General features: G+C 43.0%; 1 protein-coding gene across 1 annotated transcript in view; it reads left to right on the forward strand.

The window, feature by feature from the left end:
• The window catches only part of SYN2 (synapsin II), a 130,374-nt gene that overhangs the window by 62,280 nt on the left and 45,048 nt on the right, over positions 1–23,046 (forward strand). Inside the window, exons 3-5 of the mRNA XM_081939095.1 lie at positions 873–964; positions 4,073–4,229; positions 7,700–7,789. Coding sequence (XP_081795221.1) covers positions 873–964; positions 4,073–4,229; positions 7,700–7,789 — 339 coding nt within the window. The remainder of the gene's footprint in view (positions 1–872; positions 965–4,072; positions 4,230–7,699; positions 7,790–23,046) is intronic.

The raw sequence follows: 23,046 nt of genomic DNA on the forward strand, positions 1-23,046 counted from the left end.
CTTTTGGAAGGTAGTTTTAGAGCTATAAATATTGGCTAAATTGTTTGCCACTGCCAAACAATTAGGGAAATACCTTTTGGGAGAGGGGGCGGTCTATAAGCGCTAAGAAAAAAAATAGAGTCATGCAGCTTCCAGAATGAATGAATGAACAAACGATAAATGAATTCCTTCATTCATTCTTTTCTGGGTGAGAGTTGGAGTTTGGCTGCAGAATTATTCTCCTTGGACCAAAAGGATTGAAACAAGGAAGTTGCAAGGTGAAAAATGGGTAAGGGAAAGGATAGCTTCAGGGTGTACCTTTGCCAGCATGGGACAAGTGACATCAAACGGGATCATTATAGACAATGGGTGGAAGGATGGGGGCCGACTGCTTTAAGGCATTTCAGGCTCTAATTGCTCCTTTTGAATGGCAGTTCTGCCTGTAGCAAATCTGCTCTCATCCACAACTTGATCATGAATGTATGGGTAGATTTACCAAGAGATTTGAATTTTTTAAAGTTAGTTAAAGTTTAAAGTTAGTGATGATAGTAATTTTTACAATACATTTTATGACACCTTTGTTCATAATATAAACATGTATAGAATTTTCTTTCGTACATGGCAACATCCCAGAAATATTTATTACTTATTGAAGACATTTCCACTTATACATTCCTTTTACTTTTCATATGAAAAAAACAGGTCCAACATTATCCAACATTGTTCTCTAAATATGTAACAACCCCTGTAAGAAAACATGCATAAAATAATATTTTCGAGCAAACTTTTCTAGATGCTATTTCTTTGTTCAAATTTCATATGTCCAAAGAGGTTACATGTGGACTAGCACCTTAAAACTAGTTGGTTCATTTATGTATTTTTTAATCTTTCAGGCACAATTTTCAGAGGTCAGTTTGATAGCTCATGCTGATGGGAATTATTCTGTAAATGTGCAAGCTTTTCAAAATGGCACTAAAGTTATCAAGTAAGTTATTTTACTTCTTTTGACTTTCAGAATTAAGGTTAACATAAATAAATACAAAACATGATCATGAGTAACATTTTTTTATTAGAAGTAGAATAATTACAGGGCAGAGCAGAGGAATTTGGGAAATATCTGCAGGATAAAATCGCTCAAATCCGGAAGGATTGGGTCCCTGTCAGTGGTTCAATGGAGACGTCCGTGGCGAGTCTTGAGAAATCGACCTGGGAGGAGTTTGACTTGGTTGCCATCGAGGATTTGGACAGAATGCGTGGACGACTGCGACCCACCACATGTTTATTGGACCCGTGCCCCTCCTGGCTTGTACTGGCATCCTGGGAGGTTACACGAGATTGGCTCCTGGGCCTAGTGAACGCTTCGTTGAGCGAGGGGTCTCTCCCGGCTGCCTTGAAAGAGGCGGTGGTGAGACCCTTGCTCAAGAAGCCTTCCCTGGACCCTTTGGAGCTGGCCAATTATCGTCCTGTCTCCAACCTTCCCTTTTTGGCGAAGGTTGTAGAGAGTGTGGTGGCTTACCAGTTTCCACGACATCTGGAGGAAAATGATTATCTAGACCCGCGCCAGTCCGGCTTCCGCCCCGGTCACAGCACGGAGACAGCCTTGGTCACGTTGGTGGATGATCTCTGGAGGGCCAGAGATAGAGGTTGCTCCTCTATCCTGGTCCTATTAGACCTCTCGGTGGCTTTTGATACCATCGACCATGGTATCCTGCTGCACCGGCTGGAGGGGTTGGGGGTCCGGGGCACCGTTTTGCGGTGGTTCGGCTCCTACCTTTCTGGCCGGACGCAGCGTGTGTTGGCAGGGGAGGAGAGGTCGACCCTACGCCCCCTTACTTGTGGGGTGCCACAGGGGTCGGTCCTCTCGCCACTCCTGTTCAGCACATATATGAAGCCGCTGGGTGAGATCATCCGTGGTTTCGGGGTGGGATATCATCTGTACGCTGATGATACTCAGCTGTACTTTTCCACCCCGAACCACCCCAACGAGGCCGTCGAAGTGATGTCCTGGTGTGTGGAAGCCGTACGGGTCTGGATGGATGGCAACCGACTCAAACTCAACCCCTCCAAGTTTCAAGGTTTTGATAACGATCTTCAAAGCGCTCCATGGCTCAGGACCTAGTTACTTGCGGGATCGTATTCTGCCCCATACATCCCTACGACCAATCCGCTCGCACAGAGAGGGTCTCCTCCAGGTGCCGTCCACCAGGCAGTGCCGGGGGGCAGCGCCTAGGAGTAGAGCCTTCTCTGTGGCGGGCCCAGCCCTGTGGAATGACCTCCCCCCGGATATTAGGAATACCTCTGACCTCCGCTCCTTTCGTGTAAAGCTCAAGACCCACCTATTTCAAGTAGCTGGCCTGGCTCAACTTTGATCCAACTATATCGTTCCTGACGGGTTTTTTATTTGGGGTATTTTAATTGTATTAAATTATTTAGGGGTTTTTAAACATTGTGTTTTTAATTGTTTTTTATTCATCAGCTCACCTCCTCCTTGTATATGTATATGTCTTGGTATACGTTTTTGTTATATGTATGTTTGTTTATATATTTATTTCCTATGTTTTATTGTACGCCGCCCCGAGTCCTTCGGGAGAGGGTGCGGCTAAGAAATAAATATTTATTATTATTATTATTATTTGTTCAGGGTTCGTCCATGTTTTACAGCCAAGTACATCCAGGTCAATGGATGATGTAATTAAGGTGTTTATTCATCTTCTTGATAAATTCATAAGTAACAAACAGCCAAGATAATTCAATATCTGAGATAAAATATCTAAATAGCCTCTCACTTTATTCTAATTCATGACAGGTTTATCTACTGGACAGTATATGATCATCAAGAACTGGCACAGCTTGATGGCACCAATCTATTATGTTAACAAGGGGTTTTTGTCCATGTCTTTTTTCAAGAAAAATATGCTATTTTGTGCTGCTAATTTTCTCTTCCTCAGTTTCATGTGTGCAAGTATGATTTAAAGAATAGAAAAAACATCTTTCAATATTCTTGATTACAAACTTGCAAAAATATTAGAATGCGTATAATTGCTCTAGAGAGACTCTGAATGAAACAGTTAAAGAGTTATTAGTTTTCTCTTTGGTGAGCACTAATAGGTCATCGAAGGCCTATTTGAACAGAAGTAGATGTTTTATGTGAAACAAGGAGTGATAAAGCAGAAGGATTGAAAATATAAAGCAGTTCTAAATTTTTAAACAAAAAATTAGTTAAAATTTTTTCCAGATCTCACAGATAGCAACAAATTGAGTGTTTTTCATGACTGCTAGTTAGTGAACTTCATTTCTTTATCAACACAACCAATAACTACAAATGAAGTTAAATAATTGTGTACTTTCTCCTAGCCTTTTTTCTTTTCTTTGAGAGGAATTTTTCATTGTTCTGATGAAAAATTATCACCTCAGCAAAATACAAACATATAGAAAGACACTATTCACCACAAGAGAAATTGTAAGAATGCCTATTTGGACATTATTCCAGAACCACAAACCTATACTTCGCTTCTGAAATAGAGTTCTGGTCTATCCTTGGTTCTAGCTCTGTCACTTTTTTTCCCTTCTCTACTCTTAACAAAAATCTTAAAGGGAGAGCTCCCTCAAAGATTTTCAAACTTGCCAATCCATTTTTAATTTATTCCTGGAAAAAGACTTCTATCTTTACAACATCTTAAACATGTTTAGAATACTTTTTTTGCTTTTAGCGTTTCTATTCCTGTCCAGACCAGAGTTGTACCTATACAATGTTTTCCGTATCACACTATTATGACAACTACAGTACTACTCTTAGCAACCATATTTGATATATGCGCAATATTGGATATATCTCCCACACATAGATCTGTCCCATTTTGAATTATGAAAACCATATGAAGAAAAACCATTTCCAAAATGTTGTCTAGAAAACTAAGGACTTGTATAGGCTGTCATTAGGAGTCAGCACTGGCTTAAAGATGCACAGCCACAGTTTTCAGTATAATTCCTCTAGATGTAATCTTAATCAGCCTGTTCTAATTCAGTAGCCCCCATAGATCTAGTAAGTTTCTAATATATTTGTTTGCTTGCTATTAAACTCAATTCTCTTTAGGTCATTCAAGCCTGACTTTGTTCTTGTCCGACAACACTCGTTCAGCATGGCTGAAAATGAAGATTTTCGTAACTTAATTATTGGAATGCATTATGCAAGCATCCCAAGTGTTAACTCTCTAGAGTCCATCTACAACTTCTGTGACAAGCCCTGGGTAGTAAGTAACAAATCATAATTCAATAATTATATATTTCATTGTATAATTAAAGAATAACATATTTGAATGTCGAATTGGAGAAAGTAAAGGAAAATGAGTACCATTTAGCCCAATGTTTGTCCCTGTGCACATGCAAATGTTTATTAAAAGATTTACATTTGGATTGCATCTCAAAGTCTTATATAATTTAAATATATTCCTTGATGCTTTTTAATTACTATGAATGTTTAATGTTTAATATCTTAACAATTAATATTCATAATCTTTGCTTCATTTTCTTGCAGCTTTTTTTACTACCAAGTTTCTCAAAAATTTGCAGATAAAAGAACTGTAATCAGCCTTGTACAAAGTTAGTGAAGTAGCTATTATTAATAAAAAGTGCCTGTTTAGAGAACATGATGAAATAATAAACAGTGGGTAAAGGAGCTGAACCAAAGTACCTTAAAATGGTACTACTGCTTAGCTAGAAGGCACCTCCCACATTTCATTTTTTTATTATTCTGGATGATAATACTATAAACACAAATAGGAGAATCTGTATGAAAAACTTTATGTACAGTAATTGCTTTTCCATTGCTTTTCCTGGCAGTCTCTGTTTGTTTGTTCCAATGCAAATAAAATCACTTCTGTAGAAAGTTAATGTGAGGTTATAATTTTTTCCTGCTGGCATTCAAGACAAAACCTGCCAGTTCTCTACCTTAAGAGGTTTAATGTGTTATTCCTGCTATTGTTAAAAAGGCTGCAGGCATTTGCAATAACTGAACATTTTATCTTTTAAAATCAAAATACTTTTATCTTTTACCCAATCCTTTGCATAAAAAAACAGTTTTCCAGATTTTTAGAGTAAAAACACCCTACAGTTCTAAAATACTCTAACATGACATGACTAAAATTATGATTTTAAAAATGTAAAATTAGCAAGAGATACAGTACTGTTAAGCCTAAATGGCAGTTACATCTAAATGTTCATTCTATCCCCATTTTTTTTAATTTCACTGCTGGGTAGTTGTCTCATAGCATTCACCCAAAAAGCCTATTAAGCAAGTTCATTATAGATACCAGACTTTGGGACCATTTAAAGATTTTCTCCAATTGCTCTGTCAGCCTAGAAGTATTACTTAGGGCAAGAGCCAAAGTTGGGGAAAATTCCTATGTTCTCAGCTTGACCCAGAATGGCCTCTTATCCGAGCCTTGTTCTGTGCTGCCCCAAATATTTCAGAAACCTTTATCCAGTGCAATGCATGTTTCACCATGTCTACTGCACTTTAACGACTGCAAAACCCCCCTGATTTAGTCAAAAGCCCTATTGCTACTATGTTTCCCCGAAAATAAGTCAGGGTCTTATTTTCTTTTGATCCCCAAAATAATAAGTAATAATAATAAGTTTGAATTTATATTACTTAAATAAGGCGCTTGGCCTTATTTTTGGGGAGGTCTTATTATTTTTTGAAGTGCAGGAGGCGGCAAGCGTAGTCACCTCAGGGCTACTGCTGTGTTGCAATATTTTTGGGGAGGGCTTATTTTAGCACATGCGCTCAAAAACCTATTATGTGGGGAGGTCTTATTTTCGAGTAAACAGGGTAACTAGTACCAGAAGGCCAGTAGAAACAAAAGTTAGACACTGAATCATGAAAAATATAGTGTTGAGATGCCCATGGTTTGTCTGTCTACATATTATCTCTTTCTTTGGGACAAAACCTTGTCTTTATTTATATATGAACAGAATGTGGCAATGGGTACTAATCTGACATTGTGGTTTCTGTGGCCTGTGTTTATTTACTTTCCAGTGACAACAGAGAGATTATTAAAACGTATCAAAATGTTAATACAGCCAGACAGTCTGGAGATTACACCTGGAGTTTTCTCTTGTTCGTCCCATGAGGCTGTTATCTGTATTTATAACTATATCTAATTTATATTAAACAATTTTTTTTACGAAGTTAAAGAAGAAAAGTGGAAAAGGAAGCAAGATAAATGAAAATTGTTTAATAAATAAAACACACTTCTCTTTCTCAGTCTCTCTTTCTCCCTTCTTTTTGAAGAGCAGAGTACATGAAATTGTCAATAAAGAAATTAATTTATTTTCATTAACATTGCAAAACCAATTCCCAAATTTGCTTCGATAATCTGATGGTTCCCAATGGAACAAAGATACTGGAAGTAATTAGCTCTTTCCAAATGCAAATACCAGATGCTGCAAAGAATTAAATCTCCCCAGCCGTATACTAATCTGATAAACTAGGTAATGGACCAAGACAAAGGCCAGGAAAATCCAATGCCCAATCATGAGTAGGAAAATTGCTCTTCCGGGTTTGTTTAAAATAACAACAACTCCAGATTGTCCTTTTGGCCTCTTTTCCTGTGAGAGGATCTATTGCTCCTCCCCCACCACGTGCTTGCAATTTACCTTTTAAAAGTGTTTCATTCTTTTAAATGAATGATACCTTGTCTCATTTGACCATAAGTTTATAATTAGAACTTATTGCAACCTCTGCGCTATACATTTGCTGTAACTATGTAAACTTGGGAGGAAATACTATGACTATATATATCTCATTCAGTTATTAGCAGGAGTGGGCTTCAAAAATTATTAGCAAAGGGTTCTCTGCCCGGTGGACGTGGCCATAGTGGAAATGGCCTAGTTGGCTTCCTGCACCATGGCGGTGGGGTGCTTTTGCTCTCCTTGGGCTCTGGAGGCATTCCTCCAGTCTCTGGGAGGACGAAAATGGCCTCCCCAGGCTCCAGAGATCCTCTGCAGGCCGGAAATGGGTCTGTTTTTGGCCTTCCCGAACTTCCGGTAGGCCCATTTTTCATCCCGAGTCTCCACACACACTCTGCACTTACCTGCATCCAAAACAGTGGGGACTCCTGGGGGGAGGCAGGGCAAGCAAGGAGTGGGATTTGGGGGTTCTCCAAACTGCGCAGAATCTTAGCTAGAGGTTCTCCCGAACCACTGTGAACCCCCAGCAGCCACCCATGGTTATTAGGAGAAGTCTACTAAGAAGTCTATTGCAGTTACAAGATTGAATAAAAAGAAGGAAGTATGGAATAAATGAACTCATCTTAAATATGGTGTGAGAGTTGGCACTAAACCTTAATAATAGCTCTATTAAAAAGCAATTTGTATAAACTGTTTAGTACCAAACAGAGAGGCATTGAAATCTTCTATTTATTTCTAAATATGCCTGCTTAGCAATAATTGTAGATGAGTTGTATTCAAGTATTGCCATAGAAGAAAATCCAGATAATATTTATAAATAGGTTGATTAATGTAAAGCTGTTTGTGTACCTTTCTCCTTTCTTTTTCTTTAGATAATAATCTGGCAAGCACTAAGGCATTTTGGAATTTAGATCTTGAGATTTTGATTGATAATGATTAGAGGATAGTAGAGGAGTGCTGAGATAATTTTTATACTAACTGTCTTTGGAATTTAATGTTTTGGGGTTTGTTTATTTTATTTTTTTTGTAGTTTTCCCAATTGGTGTCCATCTATAAATCCTTGGGAGCAGAGAAATTTCCTCTGATTGAGCAAACCTTTTATCCAAATCATAAGGAAATGGTAAGAGCAAACAATAAACAAAAATTTCTACTCCTTTTGCATCTAAAAGAGACCACTATAATAATCCATGCGTTCAATTTATTTGTGTACCATCCTCTGGTTTTATCTGTATTGTCACTGGTTTTTTGAGGACAAAGATGTCTACTTATATAAAATATTTGACTCCCTTTACAATGGGGAAATTGAATTACAGAAATTGAAATGAGAGATATTCTTTTTTCTGAAATACATTCATTTTAGGCTGCTCAAATTTATACTCAAATTGTACATTTTCATGTTCATGCAAAGCTTTGGTTTTCCATCTATTTAATCTGTCATCTAGCTGTTTTTCCTTATATTCTTCCTTTGTTTTTGTTGTTTTGATGTTATGCATTTTCACAGTCTGCAGCAATTTTTCTGTATTTTGGTTCACCTAGTCCTTCAAACTTCAGTTTTCTTCTTCTACAGTTTGATGGACTTGCAATAGCCCTTTGCTACCTATTCTTCTTGGCAGGTGTAGTCTGTTGACATCACTTCATGACTGTAATGCGTGGTACATATTCAAAAGTTTACGTATTTTCCAGTCCAAATTTTCCAGTTCAGCCAAAGTCTAGTTGATGATTCCAACTAGGTAGCATATCACTGGAACTGCCCATGTATTAATGGCTTTAATTATGTTTCCAGCATTTGGTTTTGATTTTAGTATTTTGAGGATCCTCCTGATGTATTCCTTTTGCTCTTTCATTTTTCCATTCAAGCTTTATCTGCTTCCAATATGCCTACACATTTGTAACCATCATCCTTTGCTAATGCTTTCACAATGCTTCCATTTACCAGTTCTATTCCTTCGATTTTTTACATTTTTCCTCACTACATGGATAATATGGCACATTTTTCAAGTCCAAAGTTCATTCTGATATCACTGCTGAACAGTTGGACTGTGTTGACTATTGATTCAAGTTCTGTGGGACTTTTTGCGTACAGTTTTAAGTCATCCATGTATAGTAGATGGTTTATCTTGCCATTTTGACTTGAGATTTGGTATCCCAGTTTTGTGTTTCATACCATAGGATTATTGTCAGTGGAATTAATGCAATGTTGAACAGTAGTAGGGAAAGTGAGTCCCCTTGGAAGATTCTTCTTATGATGTTGATTTCATCTATGTTCTACCCATTTGCTGTTAGAATTGTTTTCCATTTTTGCATGTTTGCTTTCAAAAATGTACAAATATTTTTGCTGATTCCAAAGTTTTCCAGACAGGCGTTAACCCAGCTGTGGGGTAGTGAGTCAAATGCCTTCTTGTAATTGATCCATGCTATATTCAAATTAATTTTTCTTCAACTTGCATTTTTTAGTAACATGTTGTCAATGAGCAGCTGATTTTTTGTTCCTCTATATTTTTTATAATTTTCTTTTTGTTCTACTAGATACAAGCTGTTTTCCATCAGATCATTGAATATTGAATTTGCCAGTATTCTTGTAAAAAGTTTGAATGTTGGTGGCAGACAAGTAATTGGGTGATAGTTGCTTGGTTCTGTGCCATTTTTTGTATCTTTCATTATTAAGTATGTTTGGCCAGTTGTTAGCCATTCTTTGCTTATTGCATTTTGAAGCATTTCATCAAATTGAGTGGCCATGATGGAGACTGGTCTGGTGTTTTAGCCAGTATCCATGCAGTTTGTTCAGGCCAGGTACACTCCAGTTCTTGACCTTCTTTGCTTGTTTTGCAACCATTTCTGTTATTATTACGCTTTTCCATTTTGTTTCGTGTTGTTTGTTATTAAATATCTTTGATCCAGGAGGCAGTTTTGTTGTATTTCACTGGATTTTCCCAGTTCTTTCCAAAAGTTCAAAGTTTTTGTTTTACATGGGTGAACATTAGTTTGGACTCAATTTTCACCAAGGGACTGTTAGAAGATGTGTTGGTTTCTTGAAGATCTTATGGACATTTTCACAATATTGTTTTATTCGTCCTTCGTATCTTTCAATTTTCTTTGCTGTTGCTATTACACATTGTTCCATGATTTCTATTATTGTTTTTTTCCTTCAGGTTGTATGTTTTGTGTAAACTATTTTTCAGCTTATTGTTCTTTAGTTTTCCTTCTTTCAAGTACTGTAAATTGATGACAACCCCCTCATAGTTTTTTTATTTTATTTTCAAGTCGAATATTCCACTTTGGTGTTCCAGTGGGTGCATTTTATAACCCAATTCTGCAGTTATAACGGTGGCTGTGCTATACATTAGTTCCATGATGGCGAACCTATGGCACGCATGCCCAAAGTGGCATGCGAAGCCATGTCACCTGGTATGTTGGCCTTGCCTGTTTGTCTTCCAATTTTCGGTGTGGAATTTTGTTGGTTTCTTCTCATCATTAGTGATGGTAGGACAGTAATCCCATGACATTAAGAACCCCACCGGATAGCTGTCCAGGCCCAGCCATGGCAGCCTAACTTCTGTAAATTTGTGACGAAGAGATTTGATACATGTGTATTCAAGCTTAAATCCTTGCCATTCAGCAATGATTTCTACTTGCAGTGATGCATGAATTAAAGATTACAATGGAAAAGATTATATCAAAAACAAATTATATTATAAGATTAACATTCTTTTAGGAGTACATTTTCAACATTAACAATTAGTCATAACACAAAGTTATGACTAGAAACCATTACTAATAGCACATGAAATAAGATTCCATTTCTTCAAGATATTTTAAAATATATAATACTGTCAAAATGAACTGGTATATGAAATGTCTGGAAGTAGCATATATTGTCTTGTTCTGATCTTCATAAAAAATGGTGTCTGATTGCATCAAACAACAACCTTTTAATTCAAACTTTAGCACTAATAAAGGAAATATTTGTAGTTCAGGATTGACCCCTCAACTTTATTATAATAGTGCCACTAGAAAGGTGGCTCTTTCTGTCTTCCCCCTTTTTATTTAGGTTGTTCATTAATATTTTCTATACATATATAGCAGTGATGGGTTTCATTTTTTTTTACTACTGGTTCTGTGGGCATGGCTTATTTGGTGGGCATGGCTTGTTGGTCATGTGATGGTGGGCGTGGCTTGTTGGACATGTGACTGGTTGGTCATGTGACTGGATGGGCGTAGCTGGTTGGTTATATGACTGGGTGGGCATTGCTGGTTGGTCATGTGACTGGGTGGGCATGGCCAACTTCACATCACTCACGTCAAGGGATGCCTTGCCTGGCCTCTCCTTGCCTCAAAGGCCTCAATGAGATACAATTTCTCTGAACATCCAAAATATTATTTAATCCTATGTATATATACCATATGTGTACATACATTATATAGTATAGAATGTGTATCGGCACACCCATAGATACTTTATCTACCATATATATTGTATCTGTATGTATACACATACATACACACACACACAACCAGTTACAACATTCCACACAGTCATGTGACTGAGGTTTTCTGTGTTTTTTGCCAGTTTCCAACAATTCCTTCTGGTTAAAAATGTCCATTGGGGAAAATGGACTTGTTTAACAACCACAGTATTCACTTAATGACCACAAGTTCACTTATCGACCACAAGGTTCACTTAAACGGGTCTCTCTCTCTCCCTCTCTCTTTCTCTCTCTCATTCTCTCTTTCTCCATCTGTCTCTCTGTTTCTCATTTCACTCTTTCTCCCCCTCTTTCATTCTTTCTTTCTCCATCTCTCTCTGTTTCTCATTTCTCTTTCTCCCCCTCTCTCATGTTCTCTTTCTCCATCTCTCTCTCTGTTCTTTCTTCCCCCTCTCATTCTCTCTTTCTCCATCTCTCTCTTTTTCTCCATCTGTCTGTTTCTCATTTCTCTCTTTCTCCCCCCTCTCTCATTCTCTCTTTCTCCATCTCTCTCTGTTTCTTATTTCTCTCTCTTTCGTGTTTGTGTGTGTGCACGTGCGCAAGCCTGATAGAGGACACAGCCAACCACTTTCCTGGCACAGGAAGGGCTTTGAGACCACGTTGTGGCCCTGAGCGCCAACATCACAACTGTCCCTTCTTCTCTCCCCTCTTGATGCAGTCACGCTCTCTTCTTCTTTTCCCCTCCCCCCCACGCTTGCCATTCCCCTTGCCCTGCAGGGCTTGAGACTTTCCCCTTTCCTCTTTCCTGAGCTGCAGACTTTAACAGAGGGGAAGTGAAAGTGACCAATCAGATCATGTGCTCCCAGAGCAGCAGCTGCTTGCCTTGCCCTGACAGATCGTCTTTTTTTCTCCCCTCACCTTGTTTTTTTTAACGTTAGAGGCAGCATTTACTGGCAAAGCGCACACGCACATATGGCACCTTTTCACGTCCCCTCTCTTTTGTTTTTCTGCTCTCCTTTTCACTTGGGTGTGATGGTGCAGCAGGATTAGCCTGCTGGCCTTTGACATCGAGCATTTGGGGGAGTCTAGCACTCCTCGCTCTGTCACCAGAGCTTCTGCGCTCTATGCAGGGAATAAGAAAGCCACCCTGCTGCTTCATGCTCTTTTGAAGTCATTTAGAAGGATTGCAGCAGTGAGAGGATAATTCTCCTGGGGTCCAGCTAGCCACCAATGTCTAGCAGCATTATTGTCCAGCCCCTCATTCCCCACTAGCCACCAATGAACAGATGCAGTCATTGAGTCTCGTGCTCAATTCAGGCGGCCATTAAAATCTGTCAAAGGAAGAAAATGAAGATCTTAAGGATATTATGAGTACAATTTTAGCAGAATATATTAAGAGAAATAAAGAACAGTTGTGGTGGGATATGGATCTGGTTTACAGGATTAATTCAGCATATGCTAGAACACACAATGTTCCAAGAGAGGTACATGTTAAGTTTATTAGGAGGACCACGAGGGATGAGGTGCTAGGGGCCCAAAGGGAGGGACCATTAAAATATAAAGATAAAGAAATCACCATTCTAAAGCAAATTCTGAAAAAAATAAGGGAAAAAAGGAGGAAGTATTCCTCCTTTTCAAAGAAATTATACAATAAAGGAGTTTGGTTTAGATGGTTATTGCCAGAGGGAATGTTGATTTTTGGGGAGGGAAACAGAATCAGAATTAATACAGTGGAAGAGGCTGAACCCTTCATTAAAAAACATAGTTCCCTCCTAGAGGACGAAAATAGGGGAGGTGGTGAAAAAGGTAGTAATGTGCAAGATATGAAGGAGGTGGGGCTGTGGCTCCATCTGGGGACAGGGAGGAGAAAGCAATATCGAAAAGGCTCTGGTCACAAAAATAAATGTATTTGAAATACTATGATAATTGTTGATATACTGGAAAGTGACAAAGAAAGAGATGATTGAACACATGGTTGATATAATGTAAAACAAGATTCTGTTTATGCTTATCTTTTATACGTTATATCAACCATGTGTTCAATCATCTCTTTCTTTGTCGCTTTCCAGTATCTTTTATTATCAATGTTAATTGTTTTTAACATTGTAAAAACTGTGAGATTTGGGGGGATTTCTACCACTAGCACGGGAGCTGCCAAAATTTTCTTTGTACCCTTTTTACCTTTCCCTATAAATGTTCAAAAACCAATAAAATTCTTTTAAAAAATAAAATAAAATCTGTCAAAGGCTTCCTGCTTGCCCTGGTGGCATCCTGGCAGTAGCAGCCAAGCAAGGGAAGGAGAGGCACCAGAGAATGAAGCAGGCTGGCTGGTGTTTTCAGGCACATAATAAAAAAGAGCAGCTCAGTTCGCCTCTACTCACTTGGCAATTGCAGGAGCCACAGCAAGCAAAAGGCCTCCCTTCCCCCTTTCAGCGAAGGCATAATTACACAGATGAAGAAACGTGCATGCACACACAAAAAGACACTGTTGGTTTTGGTGACTAGAGGGGAAATGTTAATTATGACAGGGCTGCACCAGAGCCAAAGGCTGGGGGCAAGCGAGCACCTCCACACATACACCCCCTCCCCATCTAGCTGTTTTGGGCGGCCAGGAGGATATGCACATGTGGGGAGACAGCCATCAAGTGACCACCAAAGCGCAGCAAAGGCGCATATGGGGCGGGTGGCTGCTCGCTTAAGGAGGGTCTTAACAGGATTCAAAAGGATGTGGCTTCTCTCCTGCACTAAGGCTCTGGCCATTGCCTTGCTGTATTATCCCCCCCCCCAAGAAGAGTGGGAGGGTCACCAAAGCCTTAGTGCAGGAGTGAAATGGCCCTGTGGCTCCTTTCACACCACATTTGCGCGTAAGGGAGCCTTAGCTTCCTGCCTCTTCAGACTGGAGCTGGCGCCCTCCACACTAGGCTGAGGTGCTGCTGGGGGACACGGCATGGTGGTGGCTGAGGCCCTGGTGCATCTCCCCCCCTGCCTGGACTGCTGCAGCCTCAAGCCTGCAGCCTTGGAGCAACCCCCAGCCCTTGCACAGTAAAGAAAAATTTCTCCCAAGTGCAAGAAATGGCTGCCTTCCACTTGGGCTCACATGTCTCCCATGCCAGCTCTGTGGAACTCTGTGCATCCCATTGGCTTCCCACCCATCCATTTGCCTGCTGTCTTTGCAGATCAGACTGGCCAGCCGCTGGCAACACTACAGGAATTCTGCCCATGGGGGAGAAGGAGGAGCTTCCTGGAAGATGGCGGTCAGCCTCTGAGCTCCGTGTTTTCACGGGGCACTTTTTGACCAGGCTGGGTTGCTGCTGGTCCTCTATACGAACTGGAGGACCACGAACCTACCCAATGACCACCCTGGCTTATTTCTAGACCCTAGTGGTCCCCCAGGGTGGCTGGACGGCACAGGAGAGGGGAAGAAAGGAAATCGGCGTTTTTGAAAACTTGTAGTGAGCCAGGAAATGGCGGTCGGCGTACGGGAGCGCCGGCTTACTCCGGGAGACTGCAGGCATCAACGGCTGTTGGAGCTGGCGTTTTGGCAGTTATGAACTAGTCATGATCTGTTTGGCCGACGTTTGCGGGCGTTTTTGTAAGCCACGACAGCTTCGACAGCCCGAGGTGAGACCAACGACGCGCTGAGCGGCTAGCGACGGGGACGCGATGGCGTCCCACACGAGGGAAGGCGGAGGGAGGCAATGGCGGTGGTGGCGGCCCGGAAGATTACCGGGGGCTCTAAACATCAGCTCCCCGACCCGCTGGACCCGCTGGGAGCCTCGAGCCTACCAGAAGCCCAGTGGAGGTCGTGTAAGGTTTAAGCTGGGCTTGAAACATCGGAGATCGCCGGAGTCGTTGGAGGGCGCCGGAGGCCAGCGGAAGGTGTGGAGTGAAGAACAGAGGCCGGCTGAAATGGCGCGGAGGCGACGGAGGTGACGCTGGGGCTTGGGAAGGTTTGCGGGGAGCCGTCGCCCGCCCTGCCCATTACGGATTATCTGCCTGCCTTTGCATAGATTTTGAGATCGGCTTAACCCCTTACCACCTGGGGCTTGGAAGGACTGCGGGGAGCTGTTGAACCCCCCCAAAAAAATTTGCATAGATTTTGAGATCGGCTTAACCCCTTACCACCTGGGGCTTGGAAGGACTGCGGGGAGCTGTTGAAACCCCCCCCCCTGCCTGCTATGGATCATCCGCTCACCCTCTCACGGATTTTTAAGAACTGCCTAACCCCCTACTATTGAAAACTGTAGATTATAGGCTCTACCTATTTTTTAGTCATCCCTACCTATTTCTTTAGTCACCTCTCTCATCTTGTAATCTTGGTTGCCGCTCTGTCATGATTTTTAACGGGTAGACTTATTTAACACTTCTAGCACCCAGAATCGATCTTTTAGCCCGGTGTATTTATTTATCATGTATTCGAGGTCCAACCTTATTTTACTGCGGGAGTCCCCCCTCTCGCAGGCATGGCCCTCCGCCCTTACAAGGGCCCACCTCGAGGACGGATGCATTAATCCAGAGAGGTGGAGGAAGAGGAGGTTTAGGGGGTTTTTGTTTAAATGTTTGTTAAGTGTTTTAGGGGGATCCAGGGTGGGGGGAGGGGGCAGCCAGACCAGGAATGGGGGCAGGGCCAGGCGAACAGGTGGGACTGGGGGGGAAGAGAGCGGAGTGGGGGAGGGGAATGAGAACGTCGTTCTGTTAGAGGGTTCCTATATTCCAACGGTCGTGGGAAGGGGTGGATGCGAGGACAGAAGAAGATCTTGTAGACTGGATACGCCCAGTCGTTTGTACCAACCCTCGCATTCTAGGTGGTCAGGGTTTACAGAACCAGGGCATGAGGCTGATGTTGTGTAATGCAAGGTCTGTGGTTAATAAGGCCCCCCTCATTTATGATTTGGTTTCTGAGGGGGAGCCGGACCTTGCAGGGCTCACGGAAACCTGGTTGGCCCACGAGGGGGGTTTACCCCTCGTGGAAATGTGCCCACCAGGATACCGCGTATTCCATCAGCCTCGTGCCCGGGGTAAGGGTGGCGGGGTAGCGGTAATTATACGGGAAGGCCTGGCACCGAGAGAATTCGCCGTACCTCAGATATCCGGGTGTGAGACTCTAGGTGTGAGATGGGGCCCAGGGAGTCAGTTGGGCCTGCTGATTGCATACTTGGCTCCTCGCTATGCATCAGCGGCCCTGCCAGAGCTCCTCAAGGTGATTGCGGAAGTGGCGGTTGAGACCCCCAGACTATTAGTTATGGGGGACTTCAACCTGCCATCGACGGGTGAATCATCCGAGGTAGCTCGGGAGTTCATGGCTTCCATGACAGCCCTGGACCTGACCCAAATAATTCAGGGCCCCACACACGAGGGAGGCCACACGCTGGACCTTGTTTTTATCTCTGGTCGGTGGAAGAGTGATCTGGGAATAGGGGATTTGGTTACTACTCCCCTGTCATGGTCAGATCACTCGCTTCTCCATCTCGACTTCCCTTCCGCTACCCCCCATTGCGGGGAGGCGGAACCAGAAGATGTTAGATTGTTCTGCCCCACTGCCTGTAACCCTGACCCGCGCCCGAATGGAGGACCTGGTGGTCGCATGGAATAGTGCGGCGGCCGGGGCCTTGGACCGGGTTGCACCCTAGCGGCCTCTCCGGTGGCAGCGAACCACCCTGGCCCCTTGGTTTACCGAGGAGCTGAGGGTGATGAAGCGCCACAAGAGACGCCTAGAGAGCAGATGGAGATCCTCTCGCGCCAAATCTGACCGAACACAGGTAAGAGCCTATTTACGGACCTACCTTGTGGCACTAAGGGTGGCTAAACGTCGATACTATGCCACTCTTATTGCGTCCGCAGAAAACCGCCCTGCCGCCCTGTTTCGGGTGACCTGCTCCCTCCTTTCTCAGAGGCCGCGGGAAGCCCGTTTGCAGGGTAGGCAGAGGAATTTGGGGAATATCTGCAGGATAAAATCACTCAGATCCGGAGCGAATGGGTTTCCTTGAGTGATCTCGGGGAGACACCGGAGGAGAGTCTTGAGGTACCATGCTGGGAGGAGTTTGACTCTGTTGCCGCCGAGGAGATGGACAGGTTACGCGGGCGACTGCGGGCCACCACATGTTTATTGGACCCGTGTCCCTCCTGGCTTGTACTGGCAGCCTAGGAGGTTACACGAGACTGGCTCCTGGGACTAGTGAATGCCTCGCTGAGAGAGGGGTTCCTACCAACCGTCTTGAAAGAGGCGCTGGTGAGGCCCCTACTTAAGAGGCCTTCTCTGGACCCAGTAGAGTTAGCCAATTATCGTCCTGTCTCCAACCTTCCCTTTTTAGCGAAGGTTGTTGAGAGTGTGGTGGCGCAACAGTTCCCTCGACACCTGGAGGAAATTGTTTATCTAGATCCGCGCCAGTCTGGTTTCCGGCCCAGGCACAGCACTGAGACGGCTTTGGTCGCGTTGGTGGATGATCTCTGGAGGGCGAAAGATGGGGGTTGTTCCTCCATCCTAGTCCTATTAGATCTCTCAGTGGCTTTCGATACCATCAACCATGGTATCTTATTGCGTCGGCTGGAGAGGATGGGGGTGGGGGGCACCGTGTTGCGGTGGTTCTCTTCCTTCCTCTCCGGTCGGACGCAATGTGTGTTGACGGGGGAGCAGAGGTCAACCCTGAGGCCGCTCACGTGTGGGGTGCCACAGGGGTCGGTCCTCTCACCTCTCCTGTTCAACACATAGATGAAACCGCTGGGTGAGATCATTCGAGGTTTCAGGGTTGAGTGCCATCTGTATGCAGATGACACTCAGTTATACATCTCTACCCCGAACCACCCCAACGAAGCCGTCGAGGTGATGTCCCGGTGTCTGGAAGCCGTCCGGGTCTGGATGGGGGACAACAGACTCAAGCTCAACCCTTCCAAGACGGAGTGGCTGTGGCTACCGGCGCCCCGCTTTAGCCAGTTTGTTCCATCTCTGGCCATCGGGGGGGAACAACTACCCCCGGTGGATAGGGCACGCAATTTGGGCATCCTCCTAGACTCCCGGCTGTCGCTGAATGATCATGTGACGGCCGTGGCTGGGAGGGCGTTCCACCAGGTGCGCTGGTGCGCCAATTGCGCCCCCTACTAGAGCGGGACGCCCTTCGCACAGTCACTCAGGCCCTGGTGACTTCCCGTCTTCATTACTGCAATGCTCTCTACATGAGGCTCCCCTTGAGATGCACCCGAAGGCTCCAGTTGGTTCAGAATGCAGCCGCGCGGACAATTATGAGGAGTACCAGGTACTCCCATGTAACACCACTTCTGCGCGAGCTGCACTGGCTGCCTTTGGCTTTTCGAGTGCGTTTCAAGGTGTTGATTTTCATCTTCAAAGCGCTTCATGGCTCGGGACCTAGTTATTTGCGAGATCGCATTCTACCCCATACATCCCTACGACCAATCCGCTCACACAGGGAGGGTCTCCTCTGGGTACCCTCTGCTAGACAATGCGGGCGGGCGGTGCCCAGGAGTAGGGCCTTCTCTGTGATGGGCCCAACCCTCTGGAACGAACTCCCCCTGATATTAGAACTACTGTTGATCTCTGCTCCTTCCGTAAGAAACTCAAGACCCACCTGTTCCGACTAGCCGGCCTGGCCTAATTGTAATCACAAGTACAATCTATTACTGACCTTCCTGGATGGCTTTTTTAGTATTGTAAATTTTGGGGTTTTAATTTGGTTTTAGATCGTTTTTAACTAGAAATGAGTTCGGGCATTATACAGACCGTATGTTTATGTTGGTTGTCTAATGTTTTGCTGTTCCTGCTTTGTTGTTTTATATGTACTGTCTGTACACTGCCCCGAGTCCCTGCGGGGAGAGGGGGGCGGTATATAAATTTAATAAAACTCAAAAACTCAAAAAACTCAAACTCCGGGGGAAGGACACTCAGCCACGGTGCCACTTCCTGCCAGCAAAGAAGCTGAGCAATAGGCACAGAAGCTGCTGTGGGCAGGGCAGGCAGCGCTTTCCCTTCAACCTCAGTGATGGCACTTCCATCTTGGCGAAGAGCACATCACTGTACTTGTACTCGCGTGGCCAACCAGAGCAGGACATGGCATGGGTGGAGAGGCCGAGGCGGCCCTGGCCGAGTGATCGCTGCACCTCCCTAGCAACAGGGGCACTGGGGCCACATTGTCTGCCTTGCCTGCCGACTCGATGCACTGTACTTGGAAAGGGCCACTGCCACCACTCTCACCATCCTTCCTCCCTGGCTGGCTGCAGACATCCGCCTGCTCTCCCAGAGCACCGCTAAAGAACCACCGTTTCGCTTTCTTCCTTCTCCTGCCATGAAACAAAAGTGAATGGTGCCACACTACAAGTGCAGTGACCTGGTCTTTATCAAGATGAAGTGGCAGACCCAGGCTGAAGAGAAAGCACTACAGGATCTGCTCATCGTCTTGTTCTGCTTCTTCACTGGCTGGAAGTGACGTCACAGCCGAGTCTCCTTCCCCCAGAGTGCTGGATTCCATGGACCAAGTTCCCAAACTGGAGCCAGTGGCCAGCAGGCTGATCTGCAAAGGGAGAGGTGGGAATCCAGTGGGCTGCTTCAGAGCCCAAAGCCCTGCGGAGCTGGCACGGGAGACATGTGGGCCTGAGTGGAAGGCAGCCTTTTTTTCAGCATCCCCCTCCCCTTTTTGGATCGCCCTGCAGTGGGGGCTCTGGCTTTGCAGAATGGGGCAAGCACATGTGCAGCAGCCCCAGGATGTCTGCTTGCCTTCCCAGAGGTCCGCCACCACCACCCCTCTGAGCCCCAGCGCAGCGTCTGCTTTTCTACCAAGGGTCACTGGGCCAGGCTAGATGCCGACCTCAGAAGGCAAGTGGTGATGGGGGACTTCCGGGAAAGCCGCGTGGAAGACAGGGAAGGATGGCTGGGCTGCAGGGAAGGGAGCAAGTAGCCTTCATGCTTTCCTACCTTCCACATGGCCTTCCACTTTCCTGTTTTGAAGCTGGCCACGGGGACCCCGGGAAGCCGTATGGAAGGCATGGAAGCATGGCAGGGCTGCGGGGAAGGGGACAGGGGCAGCTAGCTAAGCCGTGACTCGCAGACTTACTTGGCGGACAGATCAGGGGCTCAGCACTTCAGGTAGGCAAGCTGCAGAGCAGAAACTGGGCGGGGCAGGGTACATGCACAGTACTAAAAAAACAAGATGGTGGTGCAGCCCATAGAACCGGTTTGGGGGCAGGGCGGCCGAGTTACTATCTACTCGGCCAAACCGGTCCGAATCGGTAGGAACCCACCTTTGATATGCAGGGTAACAGAAACATTATTTTGCTATAATAATTGCATACAGTAATGTAGACTTTGTTCTTATAGTATAAAAGAAACAAAATGCCAGGTCAAAGATAGAAAGTTTAATAAGTTCCAAATTTATTTTAAGATCAGTTTCACAATACATTAACAAGGAACCCAATGAGGCTTAGTATGAACTGAAAATAATTTCTAATTCCTAATGTATTCATGCTGCCTCTAAACTGTCTCTAATATATATTAATCTGCCTGGAAATTTATAAATGCAATTAATGAATCACACAAAAATATGTTCCTGTGCTAATGTTTCAAAATTTCCAAAATATGCTGTCTAGGAATTAACCAGGTTTTCAACACTTTTGAAGTTGGGAAAAAAGAAACTGGCCTTTCTGCACTGATTATCACTTACCCATTTTTGGCCCATGTTTTCTTCCATCACATTCCTTTATTTATTTATTTATTTATTTTTATCTAAGTAGCAAGACTGGGTAACCATCTCAAACTTTAAAAGTATTTCCCCCCACAAAAGTATGTATTTCTATGGTTTGTACATTGTAATCATATCTCCCTTCTAATAGCTCAGTGTCATAATTATTATGTTATGGAATTGCCAGTTTTAATTTACAGTATATCCCTATTGTTTGGACTACTTGGTTATGATTGGTGTTATAGTTATAAACAAATCTTTAAATGCCATGATGTGATATAATGAGCCATAAAAAGTAGAATACAGAAAAATGAAATCCAGCATTTCACATGACATATAGCAGAAAAAAATTACCATCTGGGATCTCCAAAGGGCAAAGGTTTATCTTTAACTTTTTTTTACAACTGCCTATTATATCTTATTTTTTAATTATTTCTCTTGGAATACTTTTTTAAAAGAAAATGACTATAGAAATAAGCAACTCTTTTTTCATTCAGAGGTAGTGTTTTGGTTTAAAACAGTATTATTTTAATCATTTCAAATTTTGCAATGTATTAACAGGAGTCAAAATTACAATTTTAATAAACCTCACTTTTTAAAAAAGGATTCTTTCTTAGAAAACAGGGATGTTTCCATACACATTTACTGAAATAACTGTTGAAAGCAGAGACTGCCAGGAATGTCATTTTTATATTAATCTGGATGCCAATTCTATGTATTCTGTGTTTTAATTATACTGCACAATTTGCTTTTGATTCTAAGCAAGAGACAATTATTGGAAGTTCAAAAGACCATTAAGTAGGCAACATGGAATAAACATAACATCTCATGTTTCTCCCAAAATTTATATTATTTATAGTTCACTGATCTCAGAAATATTTCACTAAGGAAGAGCATTATGCCAACTGCAAGTTCCATCACTGCCCTTGAAACAGGCAGAATTTTCTGCTTGATGTCCATGGTCCCTCTGCTCTTTCAGTCCATCCGTCCATAGGCATTCATGGGGTGTTGTGATGTAACAAGGTTCTGAACGGCAGTAAGTAATCTAGGTGCAGAAAATTACACGTGTTTCCCATTTTTCTACTCTGAAATCATATTTTACAATGTATAAACACTTATTTATCATTTATCAGTGTAGAAACTGTACCACATGTACAGTTGTCTAGTGAAAGGATTGTTTAAAAAAAAAATAACAGAAATAATTTGGTAGCATAAGGGCTAAGTAAAACAAGGGTAAGATTAATTCTTGTATGACTAGCATAAAAAATTGTGTGCTTGTCATCTTAATAGATATTATTAATTACGCTTTCTGTAAAAATTTAAATATATTCAGTGTTACAGGTTAAAGGTTTATTTATCCATTCTGCATTGATTAAGGAAGTTTCAAGAGACATCGAATATAAGCATACACAATTGGGGACAGATTTCATTAAATCTTACCACAGGTATATTCTAGATCATAAAAATTAGGTTGGTGGTCAAGGAAGAGAAGGATCTTAAAATATGTATTAATGACCACATGATCCAGTAAATCCATTTGAAAAGCTAAATAGTAACATTAACAGTAAGTTTTCAACACGATAATTATAAGGTATTATTTTGACACACTTATAACTAGTATACCCTAACTGCTAAAGACCCATCAGAAAACAGCCCAACGAAAGAATCTCTGAGACCACTCCCACCTACTCCCACACAGACAAGCAAGACACCAGAATATGAACTGACAGCAAACAGCACTCCTTACTAGCACTGATGATGTTACCTAGTTAGGGTAATGAAACTTCTGCAAGAAAACAAGCAAGCTCAGAAAACACCAAGGAACTCTCACTTACAACTAATCGTTTGCAAAATGTCTAGAGCAGGGATAGTCAACCTTTTTATACCTACCGCCCACTTTTGTATCTCTGTTAGTAGTAAAATTTTCTAACCGCCCACCGGTTCCACAGTAATGGTGATTTATACAGTAGAGAAGTAACTTTCCTTTATAAAATTTATAAAGCAGAGTTACAGCAAACCCCTACTGCCCACCATGAAAGCTGGAATGCCCACTAGTGGGCGGTAGGGACCAGGTTGACTACCACTGGTCTAGAGGTTAAAAAGGTCTGACTTCAGACTATCCTGTTTTATCATTAGAACTTCTTTTCCTGGTAGTTTTGTAATTGGTACCTTCAAATAATATGCTCTCCTAACCTTAATTTTAAGGAAAAGTAACCTTTTGAATCACTTTTGCTAGATCTCTGCAGTTAGCGAAGTTTGCAGGGAGATCT

This window comes from Natrix helvetica (assembly GCF_964273705.1).
Source record: "Natrix helvetica genome assembly, chromosome: 1".
NCBI classification, from domain to species: Eukaryota; Metazoa; Chordata; class Lepidosauria; order Squamata; family Natricidae; genus Natrix; species Natrix helvetica.